The 15,967-nt window shown below is 45.2% G+C and overlaps 1 protein-coding gene across 1 annotated transcript; it reads left to right on the top strand.

The window, feature by feature from the left end:
- Positions 1-205: 205 nt before the first annotated feature.
- On the top strand, positions 206-5,116 carry LOC147604459 (linoleate 9S-lipoxygenase-like). The gene is made up of 10 exons (XM_086794848.1): positions 206-595; positions 1,234-1,338; positions 1,404-1,672; positions 1,881-2,121; positions 2,295-2,546; positions 2,707-2,789; positions 2,901-3,008; positions 3,245-3,582; positions 3,685-3,948; positions 4,264-5,116. Exons 1-10 carry the CDS (start codon positions 280-282, stop codon positions 5,021-5,023), a joined length of 2,736 nt encoding a protein of 911 aa, XP_086650974.1. The 5' UTR covers positions 206-279; the 3' UTR covers positions 5,024-5,116.
- Positions 5,117-15,967: the final 10,851 nt, after the last annotated feature.

Genomic DNA, 15,967 nt, shown 5'->3' with positions numbered 1-15,967 from the left:
AGCATTGACTGTCATATACATTGTAGAGCAACTCCAAATCAAACGTCAATCCAGAGCATTGACTGTCATATACATTGTAGAGCAACTCCAAATCAAACGAGGATTGACGTTTGATTTGACTGTGACAGAGCATTGACTGTCATATACATTGTAGAGCATTGACTGTCATATACATTGTAGAGCAACTCCAAATCAAACGTCAATCCTCGTTTGATTTGGAGTTGCTCTGTCACAGTCAGCTGGCTGAGCACTATAAATGCCAGGCAGTGCTGTGTGCTAATGTATCATAGTATCTCTACGTGCCTGAGAGAGAGAGAGGAAAAAATGCTGAGTGTTTGCACTTATAGCCTACCAGCTGCAGCTGGCCGCACCCACAAAAACAACAAGTGCCTCGTGCCCACCTACGATCCCGCATCAACGTTGCGCCTCTGTAGAAGACGGCGCGCCCCCGCAACAACAGCGGACCAACTGCTGCGTTTGCACCGCCCAAACACATCACCAACTGCTCGAAATGCGCACAATATTCGCTGCTCTGCCACATCGTTGACGCCGAAGGTGGTGGCTCCTCCCAAGACGCGCCACGGCCACGACCAAGGTGCAAAATGTTTGTTGCATTTTCTCAACATCATGTACGCGCAAGTGGTTTGACATGTGATCAGTGAGTATGTGGAGTGTGTGAGTTCAAACCCAGCATTGTGCAACAGGAGGCATGATATTACAACATAACCGCAAGAAGTTCTAAACACAATCACATCATGAGCTTCTTTCTGCATGGGAGCCACCACATACCTTGCCTGCACATGGGGGCCCCAGGCTGGCCTGCCCCCTGCTTGTGCATGCTAGGTATCTGCATACCTAGTCTTCACAAGCAAGAACGTCGACCGGCCCCATTGTGGCTCGCCCCGCTTGTGCAGGCTAGGTATGTGGTGCCTCCCCTAGTGCAAGAGCTCATGTTGAATACTCTAAGGAAAAATAAGCTAAATGTTAAATACCACAAGGGCAAAGGTCCAGAACTTCTAATTGTGTAAACATGTACTAGACTCACATGCAGTGCTGAGGAGTTTTTTAAAAAACAATTTCCCTACCAATGCAAAAAAGGAAGAGGCCAAAATATGCTGGTTTTTTAAATAACTTTACCACTGTGAAATTAACTGGTTTGCTCAAGGTAAAGACCAAGTTATTTTGAAATTCTCCCCTGTCTAAAGCCCGGTTTTTTGTGAAAACTGTTATTAGAAAGCGTGCACTTGGAGCTTTCCATCACCAAGTCTGCTAGCTACACTTGGCCTCCCCAACACAAGCTGGTGCTCAGACTTGTGAGTTCCACCCAAGTGGATCCAGGCAAGTATTCAATTGCTCAACTAAGTACATCTTGATTAGCTAGCAGCTCACTCGCGTTTGCGCAGACACTGGTGAAGGAATTGTGAGCAGCCCCACTCTCGTCTTCATCCCTCCTGGCGAAGCCACGGTGAAGCTCCATGTGGACATACTCATACCCCAGAGCTTTGGCATGCCCGCAGCGCTTCTCCTCGACAGCCCTCATAGTGAAGAGTTCTTCCTGGAGAGTGTGTCATGGAGTACACCCATGAATGCTAGTCATTTACACCATTTCTGGTGCAACTCCTGGGTCACACAGACACGGCCTTCACAACCTCGCATCTTCTTTACCAATGAGGTGATCGTTAAAACATCTTTGTGTCCAATATTAAACTAAGTGGAAAGAAAAGAGAGAAGGTCAGGGTCAATATAGCTGAGGTCATTGATAGCAGTGACTGGTTGTTCCCTATAATTGGCTTCTGTGATTGTACTACTATGTTTTGTCATGCTATGAATATTTTGCGAGCTTGTCCCCACACCACCTTCTTGCATGGAATGGGATGCAGGTCTTCCTTCCCAATCAGACGCCTCCGGGCCTAACTCAGCTTCGGCAGACTGAGCTTAACCTCCTACAAGGGGACGGCTCTGGTCACCGGCATCTTGGTGAGCGCATCTATGACTATGACGTCTACAATGATCTAGGAAACCCAGATATCGACCAGGCGAGTGCAAGGCCTGTCTTGGGTGGTTCTCACGATCTTCCATATCCAAGGAGGTGCCGAACGGGTCGTGAACGCACTGCTACTGGTAAGACCAGACCACCATCAAGCATAAGGCATGAATTAATGTCAATAGTGTCGTGCTCTTAGCTTTGTGCAATGTTAATCTCCTCATTGCTTCTTCCACAACATGCATTAAGGTATACTATCCTACTCTCTGCAATTTATCAATATTAATCTGTTTATCGCGTCAACATGCAGATCCCATGTCGGAGGCACCAGAATTGGATGCAACAATCTTCTATGTACCACGAGATGAGCAATTCAGCCCTTCTAAGCAACAGATCTTCGACCAACGACTCCAACAGAGCACGCTTGCAGCCGCATTGCATTTAACTGCTGACTTGGATGATGCAGCGGCCCGCTATGATCAACGTATTCCCACCTTTGAATCCCTTGAAGAGATCCACAGCCTATATGGCAGCTCGTTCCCTTGGCCCCCCATCATCCAAGGTACATGTACTCACACGAAGGATCCTTGCTTCTTTTTATTGCCATGCCATGCATGTGTGACATCTGCCTTCATTTCTTTTTTGCATTGTACAAATGATGCCATATGTAAGCTGTCTAATGGTGTTAACACCATTACACCCATGTCAAATATTGATAGCAGACAAAGATGCATGGTGGAATGATGAAGAATTTGCGCGCCAGAGGCTTGCCGGGTTGAACCCTTTGGTGATTGAGAGAGTGAAGGTTATGCATTTTGCTTACCATCATGTTGAGCACTTTGTTCCAATGCAGTACATTTACCCTCAGAGCTGCCTCTGATTGTATTTCATGTTCTGCCATTTTGGATAAATATAGGCGTTCCCGCTTGTGAGCTCGCTGGATCCTCATATCTATGGGCCTCCTACATCTGCCATCACGGCCCAACATATTGAGCACAATTTGGAGGGCTTGACCGTAGAGGAGGTACATTTTGATGCATATATGTTTGCATACCCGTATGCGAAATGGCCATGAAAATCTGAAGCATACTTGTTCTTAGCTTTTACCTAATTCAAGCTTGATTCTTGGCTCTACACTGCTAGAGAGTATCTCTATTATTTCATCTCATATATATACCCGTATGCTTGTCGTATGTTGCCCATCTCATGTCTGGCTTTTGCCCCTACACATGACGCTCTTGCTGTGTATGTTCCCCGCAGGCAGTCTGTGACAAGAGACTCTTCACCTTGGACTACCATGATGCCCTCTTGCCTGCTCTTGAGCAAGTGAATTCATCTGCTGATGATAACGTGTATGCAACCCGGACATTGTTCTTCCTTACACAAGAGGGCATTTTGAAACCCATTGCCATTGAGCTAAGCTCACCTCCTGCCCATGACCATAAGCGCCATCATGGAGCACATAAGAGAGTCTTCACTCCGCCGCATCAGGGCATTGAAGATTTTCCTGGCAATGACGAGTCTGCATGGTTGTGGCATTTGGCCAAAGCACACGTGGCAATCAACGATACAGGATACCACCAACTTATTAGCCACTGGTAAACAGTCTTTTTTCCTTTTAATAACGTGGCAAGATGATCACTAATCAAGTAATAAATGATCACCTTTAATCAAGATAGTTAACCATTTCTATGAATCAGGTTGAGAACCCATGCTAGCATGGAGCCCTTTGTTATAGCAACACACAGGCAGTTGAGTGCTTTGCATCCCGTACACCGGCTTTTGTTGCCGCATCTCAAGGATACCATGAGCATCAATGGCCAGGCCAGGAAGAGTCTGATCAACAGTGGTGGGGTTATTGAGTCATCCTTCTTCCCACGCGAACTCTGCATGCAGTTCTCATCCCTTGTGTACAAGAACTGGCGCTTTGATGAGCAAGGTCTTCCTCAAGATTTGATTAAGAGGTGCATATGAATACTACCTGGATGTAAATGCATGCATGCATACGTACAAACACACATACATAGATAGATACACAGATACCTTTCCTAGTTGCATGTTCATATAAAGACATGTATGTACTACATGCATGCATATGTGCAAACATACATATCACATAGATACACATACACATACACATACATGAACATAGATACACATACACATACACATACAAATCACATAGATACATGAACATACACTTGCTGCATGTGCATGGATGTAGGCATACATGCATTCAATATGGATATGGGGCTGATTGCATGGAGCAATTATTGCAGGGGCATGGCGGAGAAGAATGCAGGCAATGGGTTAACACTAACAATCGAAAACTATCCCTATGCGGTGGATGGTTTGGAGTTGTGGACGGTATTAGAGTCGTGGGTGCGAGACTACTTGGGCATCTACTACCCGAATGACCAAGCCGTACAAGATGATGACGAATTACAGAAGTGGTGGAATGAGATCAAAGAGATCGGACACGGCGATCATCGGAACGCAAAATGGTGGGGCGCAATGGAGACAAAGGAGGAATTGGAACAGGCCCTGGTGACAATCATATGGGTGGCCTCAGGGCATCACGCGGCGGTCAATTTTGGGCAATACGCGTATGCGGGCTTCATGCCGAACAGCCCATCGGTGGGGAGAAGATTGATCCCCGACAACTCTGCAGGTAGCAATGCCCAAGACCTCCAAGAGCTAAGAGAAAGTCCGGAGAGGTTCTTCCTGAGCGCGCTCTCGACGCGTCTCGAAGCCATGGCAGTCATGGCCACGCTGTTTCTGCTCTCCCAGCACATTGAAGAGGAGTTTTTGGGCGAGGCCACACACGCGCACTGGACAAGCGACGCCCGAGCACTCTCCGCCTTTCGCAAGTTCGGCCGCGCCCTCAAGCAGGTGGAGGCCAACATCGACGCGCGCAACCAGGACCCTAGCTTGCATAAGAACCGCCATGGCCCTGCTCAAATGCCCTACAAGCTGCTCTTCCCTTCCTCTGAGCAAGGATTGACATACCAAGGGGTTCCTAACAGCATCGCCATCTGAGATGCCACCCGTTGCGTAAACTTGTTTTTTATTCTACTGTTGTTTTTACTACCTTTAATCTTTCAAAATGGCTCAAAGAATACTTAAATTCTCTCTCTCTCTCTCTCATTGGGTAGATCATATATGGCATTGATCCCACAACATTAAAATCTCTCTCTCTCTCTCTCTCTCTCTCATTGGGTAGATCATATATGGCATTGATCCCACAACATTAAAATCTCTCTCTCTCTCGCTCTCTCTCTCTCTCTCTCTCACACACACACACACACACACACACACAAGCCACCACACTCACACACACACAATTATACTTATCAAATAATTTCTAGAGCATAATACTTGTATGCTTTGTTTCTTCTTAATGCTGATAGAACTTGTCTCTCTTTATATGTAGAGAGTTTGTTGTAGGCAAAATTTTCCAATAAAAAATCATGTAGGCTAACCATACAACCCAAATGGTATGTGGCTTAGTGGACAACTAGAACTTGTCTCTCTTTATATGTAGAGAGTTTGTTGTAGGCAAAATTTGCCAATAAAAAATCATGTAGGCTAACCATACAACCCAAATGGTATGTGGCTTAGTGGACAACTAGACCCTACCTACCCAAGGCCCCCAAATTTTCCTTTGTGCAATTGATAAGAGATGACCTTTGAGTGTTAATGAATAAACTAGAAGCTAAGCCAATAAAAAATCATGTAGGCTAACCATACAACCCAAATGGTATGTGGCTTAGTGGACAACTAGACCCTACCTGCCCAAGGCCCCCAAATTTTCCTTTGTGCAATTGATAAGAGATGACCTTTGAGTGTTAATGAATAAACTAGAAGCCAAGCCAAACATAGCCCAATCAAAGATCTCCAAATCCACAATAGCCTTCATATCTATGAGGATCATAAATGAGCTAGTTGCAAGAGCTTGCCCAACAATTTACTGCTAGGCAACCTTAGACCCACAATGTCTTCATTACATGCAAGTTTATCCAATAATAACAACATAGGATGCATACCCGAAGCAAAAATCCTTGCCACAAAGAATGTGATATTAGCTTGAAAGGTTAAGTAGCTCTCCCATTTAACATAACACAAGACATAGTATTATTATACATGTCTCAAAGCTCATTGCTACCATAAGCTATGATAGAAAAGACAAATTGACATGATGACTAGATTTCTCCAAATCTACCTCAACCATAAAACTCTTGTTTAGTGGCCTTATCATAATTAAGCTTGATTTGCACATTCAAAACATTATACGAAATATTTTGACCCTTAATAATCCCACATTGAGCAAGATGAATGACATGGGGAAAACCCAATGTAGCTCTCTCTCACTCTATGTCACACAGAAGAATCCTTGTTGCAAAGATTGTGATAGCTTGAAAGGTTGAGTAGCAGTCCCATTCAACATAATACAAGACATAGCATTATTATATGTGTCTCAAATTTCATTGTTGCCATAAGCTATGACAGAAAAGGCAAATTGACATGATTATAGATTTTCTCTAGATCTAGCTCAACCATAGAACCTCTTGTTTAGTGGCCTTACCATAATCAATCCCAATTTGCACATTCAAAACATTATACAAAATATTTTGACTCTTGATAATCCCACATTGATCAAGATAAATGGCATGGGGTAAAACCCAATACACAAGAATCTCTCTTTCTTTCACACACACACACACACAAGATATACAATAGCCAGAGACACAGACAGACACAAACCCACACACACATACACAATAATCTCTCTCTCTCTCTCTCTCTCTCTCTCTCTCTCTCTCTCTCTCTCTCTCTCTCTCTCTCATGTTGTGGGTTTAAAATTCTACTTATAATTGTGAAAGCTAATCACCTCCCTCAACAAGGCACTCAAGCCTATACACATTGACATCAAGACTGTGGACCAAGTGAGTGATCACAAAAACACGCGAGTGGCCACGTTATCCTCGAGCTCAAGACCAAAGAAGATTGTACCATGATTCTATAATGCTCATGCCTCCTCAAAGGAATTGAGTTGTGGGTTATAGAGGAGATCACCCCCATTCAATTCAAGCACAAGGGTAAAGAACCTAAGAAAGTCCACGTGGCTTGCAAAATAGGCAAGTGGGAAATTTTTTGTGGCAAGAGAGCTATCATCTAGGAGTCATGGACCCCTAAGCCCATGATCCCATTGCCAAACACCTCCCCCCCCTTTGTAGTAAGTCTCTTTTCTTACCCCTCTAATAATGTCATAGTTGAGCATGATATATCTTACTAAGCTTTGACAAAACCCTATAGGTTTTCAACCATTTGTATGATCTATTACCATTCCCAAGGGCACTAAACACTCTATACATGTTTTGGTTTTGGTTGCATAGGCCAAATTTGGCTGTTTTAACAATCTCGGAATAGGAGCTACATGGACGAAGACTCTAATGGGAGCACCTACGGTGCCGCAAGAACGGGAAATATTTTTGCTTTATTTTTCCTAGGATTCTCATAGTTGATTTTAATGCCAAAACTCTTGTACACTACAAGAGATGGTTGGCATACCCGCACACCCATGCAAGGGAAGAGAGAGGAGAGAGCGAAGCTCAAAATGGAGAGAGAAGGAATGAAAAAAAGATATGGATATACACAAGGGTATACTCGCGGACATACCCGTGGAAATACCCGCAGGGAAAAAAAACCCCCCCAAAATGAAAAGGGACGTTTCAAGTCCTGTTTTGGTCCTTCTTCCCAAAACTGCCACACTAGTTCTTCTTCATATTCTCTCCATTTATTTCTTGATCTCCCACTCTCACCATATAGGTAACCTTCCTACTACAAGCATGTAAGTAAGCTCTCTATTGCTCTCTCTTTCCTTGAAAATACACACGCGCACGTGCGTGCGTGCATGCGCACAATACACACACATTGCACACACACATAATGCCCACAATGCACGCACACATTGTATGCATGCACTTACACACACGTATGCATGCACACACACACACACACACACACACACACACACACACAATGCATATACACACACATGCATGCACACACACACACATGCATGCATATACACACACATGCATGCACACACACACACACACATAATACATACACACATTAGTTCATATATGTGCGCACATATGCAAGCATGCATATGAGCTCACACTTACACATATGCCCTCTCTTCAGTGTATATGCATGCATATGCACTCTCATGAATGTATATATGCACTAAAGTGAGCACATATATATGCTAAAGTCAGCGCATATAAGTCTATGCGTGCATGAGCGCATATGCAAGTATATGTGCTCTCACATGGGCGCACATATGCGCTCATCATCATGAGAGCGCACATGCAAGCATGCACGTGCATATACGCTCACATACATGCATATGTGGATGCAAGCATATGCACGCATAAATATGCTCACAACATGAGCGCATATGCACTCATGAGAGTGCATTTATGCACTTATGTGCATGCATATACGTTTAAGCACTTATGTATGCATGCATATGCGCGTGCGTGTGCACGCTCATACGCTATGCATGCATGTGCGCTCATGCAAGTATGCGTGTGCATATACGCTCAAATGCATACATATGCATGCACATTAGCGTATCAATGTGCTCACATGCATGCATATGCCTACATGTAAGCGCATTTATGCATGCATGCATATACGAATGTATGCATACACTCACATGCATACATATGTGTTAACCTTTGACGGACATTGAGACGTACTATGTTTTACGTCATTAATTTAAATATTCTGAGTCATGGGCCGGGCTTGTCGGCACCATATGTTAAGGATAAAGGGATTGGGTGATCGCCGATGAGAGGCGCACCTTGAATATCAGCAGGGTAAGGGTTAGGATCGGCCGGCCATGTATGGGTGCCCATGTGTGAACGGCCAAGTCACCTATAAGAGTCAAATGTAACCCTAAAACCCTCATTCTCATGTGTTGAATACAAGAGTGCTCTTGCCTTATCCTCTTGGTTTCCTTCTCCTGCATGTGAGAGTGAGAGAGAGAGAGAGAGAGAGAGAGTGAGAGAGCGATCGAGCACTGTGTAGCGGCACAGCGGCGGAGAGGCGGTAGAGCGGCGACGGCGGCTCCTCCTTCACTGCTGCGACACGGGAATCCTTCAAGGCGGCGGTTGAGCGGTGAGTGACACACCTTTTGCATTCTGTTTGAGCTTGCTTTCCTGGTTGTATGCTTGCAGCCATTCGTGGCTCGCATACGGTGTTCGGCAAGTCCCCAGCTACGACCTGTGCGACAAAAGCGCACATTTTTTGCGCCGCTGCCGGGGAGATGCCCTACACCAAGCTCCAGTTTGCAGCTCGGGCTGCTGCGTGAAGTGAAATTAACACTGTAGGAAAGGCGACTGTGTGTTTGTTGTTGAGGTGTTTCCGTGTTTTGAAATCAGGTTCTGCAATTTGTCTTCTGCAATTCTGTTTCTTTTGTTATTTTTCCGCTCCGTGTGCGTTCTGTTCTCTGGTTTTCTGCGTGTGAGGGGGATTGTTGAATCCCCAGGCCTGCGCTGTGTGCGAACTGCGCCGGGGCAAAGTCTGAACCCTAGAAAACTTATCCCAAACAAAAAAATAATAATTTTTTTTTATAAAAAATTAATTTTTTCTTAAGGAAAAAAACCAAACGTGTGAAGAGGAAAGATTTTTTATTTGGAGAAAAAAATTTTGAAAAGAAAAACCCCCAATTGACCCCGACCCCAGCCTCGGTCTCGGTCTTTTGATATATATATATAGGAGAGTGAGCCTCCATAGCTTTCTTTCAAGTGAGAGCTTATGGGAAGTTGTGCCCTATATGTAGCCCACCCTCCAAGGAGTGAAGTGAGCATGTGGGATAAAGCCTTCACCCTTTCCTCCACAAGCAAATAGGCCTTCACCCTTTCCCCCACAAGGAAACAGACTGTTTTGAGGACCACAGGAGCTCTGGATAGGCGAACACGGTGCTGTAAAGCACGCTATGACCCTTTAAACGATACGCTCGTTTCGAGCTATCACACGCCCTAGTCCAAGCTCGACCATAAGTAAGGGGATAAAAAACGAGTTAAAAACAATATAAAAACAAGTAAAAATGGGGTGCGAAACACCTAAGAAACCACTTGTGTGGGCTTCAAAGGTAGTCACCAATGCCCGTAGGGTACCCACGTCACATGCATCTATGCTTTGGTCGGGTACTAGAGCCTGAGCCACTAGAAAGCGTTTCAGTTTACGCAGGCTCACACCATCCCTCCACGTTGGCATCTTGGCCTTCAGCTGGAACCCAAGGGAGTGCAACCCAAGATCCACAAATAGTGGATAGTGACTCGTCCTCTGACTCAGAAGCCATGGAAGGGCATCCTACCAAGAACCCTGAGGAGACAAGCCAAAACATGCCAATTTGGGTCCCATAACCCGGATCTAGTATGCTTAGTCGTCTAATAGAGACCTTTAGTAGAGCTACACGCTCGGAACATGCGACAAGCGAAGTAAATGAAGAAGGAGGGGTAGTGGATTCGCCATTCACATCTTATGTAGACCCTACCCTCCCAAAGAGTGTCCATGTGGATATTCTACCCACTTCGTTTAATGAGGACCCTACTAAGCTACCACCTTTCGATACTCTTCCTAAAGTAGAGGTCCCTAGAAGCCAATCCATAAGAAGTGACATTGCGTCCACTTCAAGAGAACCGTTTGGCACACCAAGTCTGGATGGGATATTTCTCAATGAAAATTGGGAATATGATCTACACACAGAGACTCTAACTGACCTATACACGAGTTACACATACCATGTGGGTTGGTTAGAAGTCCTACGATCTACATCTAGCGCCACTAATCTAGAGGAGCAACAACAAATGATATGTGAGGTTATTCATAGAATTATCCAATTTGAGAGGCAAAATAGGGGAGTGAATCTAGTTTCCACTGGCCCTATGAGATTTTTGGATACGGGCAAGGCCAAACAACCAACCCTATCACAATTGGAGACTCCCTCGGTGAGTCCCATAGACCCTTCGTATGTTGTTTCGCCTGGAGTCTCAATGCAGGTTGAGCCCACGAGCAGTAACTTTAGTTTTCTAACCTTGGCTCAACTTTCCATTAAGGAATCCACAATGCCTACCCCAATGATGAGCATGACAGAAAGCGCACCTGTTACCACTGTAGTTAGTACAACACCGCTACCTAGTGGAACAATACCTACAACAGTGCGTGCCAGTGCCTATCGACCCTATGTACCTATCGCTACTCATGCTCATGTAGCTCCTACGCCTCTTAGTATGCCAATGGCGTATGCTCCACGACTGCCTTATCACAACCCTTATCCAAGAGGAGCTAGGCCTAGCCACGTATCATATCCTACGTCATTTGCCAACATACCCAGACCAACGCCAACTCCTATCAGCCAAGCTATCCCAGAAGTGCCTCCACCAGCTATGCCTGCTCACCTAGGTGATCTCGCAGCGTTTGCTCAGACGATCGGACGATCTATTGCGAAAAACATGCGGGGCATGCCTAAGAGAGAACCTAGAAGCAAGGCAGTACAAGTGGCTAAGCTCACTCAAAACTTCAATGGTAACGAGGATGTTAGGAAGCACATTGAAGTCTTTGAACACGTGTGTGATTCCTTGGAAGAGCACAATGAGCTGCATAAGTGTAAAGCCTTAGGCTTAACCTTGAGTGGGAAGACCGGGGATTGGTATCGAACCTTAAGGGTTGAAGAGCGCACTCACTACCCCACTCTCAAGCGATTGTTCTTGAAAGAATACATACGTGAGGGTGTGCTTTGGGGAGGAGCATCTCAACTCCAAAAAGCTGAACGCGAGGAAGGGGAGTCAGTGAGAGACTTTATAAGTCGATTGAAGCATCTAAATTCTCGCTGCACTCCCGATGAGCGCTTCAATAATAACCAACTGCTCGATAGATTCATCCGAGGATTGCGCCACGAGGACATTTACAGGCCTAGTCATTAGAGGTCTTACAACGTGGGAAGCAGTCACTGCCAATGCAATCCAGTTAGAAGACAACTTGATGATTGCAGGTAAAAAGGTGTCTTCGGAGACAAAATCCGTTAGTTCACAAGTATCTGGGCACGAGCCAATGACGGTAAAACCTATTGCCAAGGAGCCCAAGATATCCGAAATGTCTGTGACCGACCTTGCTAATGCTCTCCAAGAATACTTTAGGGGTAATCGAGCTCCTCAAAATAGCCATATGTACCCAAGAAGAGAGCAACAATGGTGTTCGATTTGCTTAGGACCACATAGCACGAGTGAATGTCCCACATTCAGAGTCAAATTCAATGGGAATTGCAATGCATGTGGTAAGTATGGCCATCAATCTAAAGATTGCCTAGTACTTAAGCGAATGTTGGCAAATCAGGCACCTCAAGTACCCGCGCTGATGCCTGCACAACCTGTCGAGCAGCACATAGTTCCGAGGAATCCGAATGTAGTCCAGTCTGTGCCGTTACCACCGCCAGCTAGGACCACAACCTCCACATCCAAGGATTACCCCAATAAACCAGATGGGTTGTGAGTCACATAGTGCATGTGGGGATTATGAAGAGGAGATAGACCCCACTGCTCCATATGGGATTGATACGTTTGAAATGATTCCCCAGTACTACATGGAGAATCATTTTCGGCAAGTCAAGCCTGTATATCAAGCGGCTGCTCTCGCCCCACAAGAGGGCAAAACCTTAATACCTTGGCGAGGAGACCACCTCTTCAATGCCACGATTGTGGTGGACCGCATCATGTAGCAGAGTGCCCTAATAGGCTACAAAAGATCGCTACTCAGATGCAACCAAATCAAGGGAGTACATCGGGAATGCCGGTACTTACATGTAATCGTTGTGGCATAGATCATTTGATTGCTCAATGTCCACATAATCCTAATGCACCCAAGATTCACCATTGAATTTGGTTGAGGTCACCAACCAGGCACGAGGAACCATACCTGTTGTACCCGCGAATGTAGTTACACGGTCAATGCTTCAAAGTCAAAACTACATTCTCGAGGAGAGAGATACTGCATCAATTGCTCGAGCAAAGAAAAAGAAAATGCGGCGGAAGAGATCGCTTAATATGCCACGAGCTCCAAGCCTAGTTCAAAGACTAACATAGGGACAGGAGACGACCCCGTGTATATGAATGATCCTGAAGATGATTCCGATTCAATAGAACCATGGGGACCAAAGCCACTACCTTAAGGGAGGAACCCACTCGGGAGCTCAATGAAGGAGAATCAAGCGAGTACATACATAAGGGGAAACAGAAGGAAACTTCCTCGGCCCCACAACCAAGTCAGTTAATGCCCTCTCGACCACCCAAACTGACTGAGACCCCAAGACAAGCCACGTGGGCCAAAAACCCTCAAGAAAAAGATTGGAACTTACCCAAACCCAGTTGAGGAGATTGAACAAGTGCAACACTTAAGGGGTTTGGTGGAAGAAACACAAAGAGAACTAGAGCCAAACCCAAGAAAAATCAAAATTCCAGACACAATGTTTCCTACGCAGGTTCAGCCTCACAGGAACCATAAACCGTTAGCTATACCTAGTATCATTCGGGAAGAAAGTGAGGATAGGACATCAGGAAGTGGGCAAACACCCTTTTTGCTTGAAAGAATGTTTAGTGAGGGAAAGCCTAACCCCATCGAAGAGGAAGTGATTCCATCTTCACCAATCCCTAGTCAAGGGGCGATGTCTCGAAAAGTACCGTTGAATGTGTCTAAGCTAATGGATTTCATGTCCTCTGAAATCAGAACCACGATCATATCCAAATTATATGGAGATCCTGAGCTATTCTTAGCTCTTCGGGCATTTCTCAATGGAGAACTAAAGGCAGGGCTACCACAATTTGCAAATATGGATAGACCTGACACGCTTCAAGATGAAGGGGAGCATTGGGATCTACAACCCAACATAGATGAAGATTCGGTCGTTGAAATACCTGTTAACAAGTTGGGACATTACTTTGAAGGTGACGAATCTAATGCAACCCTCCCCATTACTACCAAGGGATTAACTCTAAAGGGAATCCTTGATGGTGGTGCTGGAGTGAGCATTGTGACTAAAAACTGTTGGGAATCTATGGGAAGACCTCACCTCAAAGTCACAAACATAGTGGTTAAGATGGCAAACGGAACCATAGCTAAACCTATTGGAATGTTAAGGGACCTTAAGATCAAGGTCCTGGGATACAAGGTAAAACATACCTTCATTGTAATGGATTTCTCCAAGCATCCTATGTCATATCAAATGATCTTGGGACGTCCTTTCATGAGGGAAGCACAAATGGTGCATGACTGGTCAAAAAACCATGTCTACCTACAATTCCAGGATTCTGTCATTCGAGTTGATCTTGAGAATGGTCGTGCACATCCTTTAGGAAGCAAGGTTATCATTGATAATCGATCGGATACCACTATTCACTCCGCCCCATTAAGGTATTGCTATACATGCAAAAAAGAGACTGATGATGGGAAAGATCCTCCTTATATGGATGTTCTACCGGGTATGACTGAGTCGGATAACGTGGATTGGGTACACCTAGCGGCAACCATAGACATATGGGGAAATAGAGGCACAAGTTGGGTAACACCTGAAGGGCAAGATATGCCACCGTTAGTGCCAATAAACATGATAGGTGTTATGCACTTGACTCCTGATGGCGAGAAAGTGGCAAACTCCACTGACACTGAAAGCAGCGAAGACTCTGACCAATGCAACTCTGAGTATGAATCTCAAGAAGAAACTGACTGTGAGCCTGATGGGAGGGATGAATCAAATATTCACCCAAATGTGGAAGCAATGTGCTCAAGGCCTAGGACAGTGACCTCCTACAATTCATCCGAAAGTGAAGGGAACACAAGTGAGGATTGACTAAGTGAGTTCGAATCTGACAGAAACAAAAATCAAAAACTTGGTAAGAAGAAAACAAGACATAAGCAACAACCCTCAAAATAGCCATATGTACCCAAGAAGAGAGCAACAATGGTGTTCGATTTTCTTAGGACCACATAGCACGAGTGAATGTCCCACATTCAGAGTCAAATTCAATGGGAATTGCAATGCATGTGGTAAGTATGGCCATCAATCTAAAGATTGCCTAGTACTTAAGCGAATGTTGGCAAATCAGGCACCACTAGCCTGGTCAAACACACCTCAAGTACCCACGCTAATGCCTGCACAACCTGTCGAGCAACCGTCACAGCACATAGTTCCAAGGAGTCCGAATGTAGTCCAGTCTGTGCCATTACCACCGCCAGTGCTAGGACCACAACCTCCACATCCAAGGATTACCCCTGTAAACCAGATGGGTTGTGAGTCACACAGTGCGTGTGGGGATTATGAAGAGGAGATAGACCCCACTGCTCCATACGGGATTGATACGTTTGAAATGACTCCTCAGTAAGACATGGAGGATCATTTCGGGCAAGTCAAGCCTGTATATCAAGCGGCTACTCTCGCCACAAGAGAGCAAAACCTTAATACTTTGGCGAGGAGATCACCTCTTCAATGCTATGAGTGTGGTGGACTGCATCGTGTAGCAGAGTGCCCTAATAGGCTACAGAAGATCGCTACTCAGATGCAACCAAATCAAGGGAGCACATCGGGAATGCCGGTACTTACATGTAATCGTTGTGGCATAGATCATCTGATCGCTCTATGTCCACATAATCCTGATGCACCCAAGATTACGCCATTGAATTTGGTTGAGGTCACCAACCAAGCACAAGGAACCACACCCGTTGTACCCGCGAATGTAGTTACACGGTCAATGCTTCAAAATCAAAACTACATTCTTGAAGAGAGGGATACTGCATCAATCGCTCAGGTAAAGAAAAAGAAAACACGGCGGAAGAGATCTCTTAATGCCACGAGCTCCAAGCCTAGTTCAAAGACTAACATAGGGACAGGAGACGACCCCGTGTATATGAATCCTGAAG

Source organism: Cibotium barometz, chromosome 61, assembly GCF_041138505.1.
Source record: "Cibotium barometz isolate CiBa-2024 chromosome 61, ASM4113850v1, whole genome shotgun sequence".
In the NCBI taxonomy this organism is placed as follows: Eukaryota; Viridiplantae; Streptophyta; class Polypodiopsida; order Cyatheales; family Cibotiaceae; genus Cibotium; species Cibotium barometz.
This window is presented reverse-complemented; position numbering and strand designations above follow the sequence as displayed.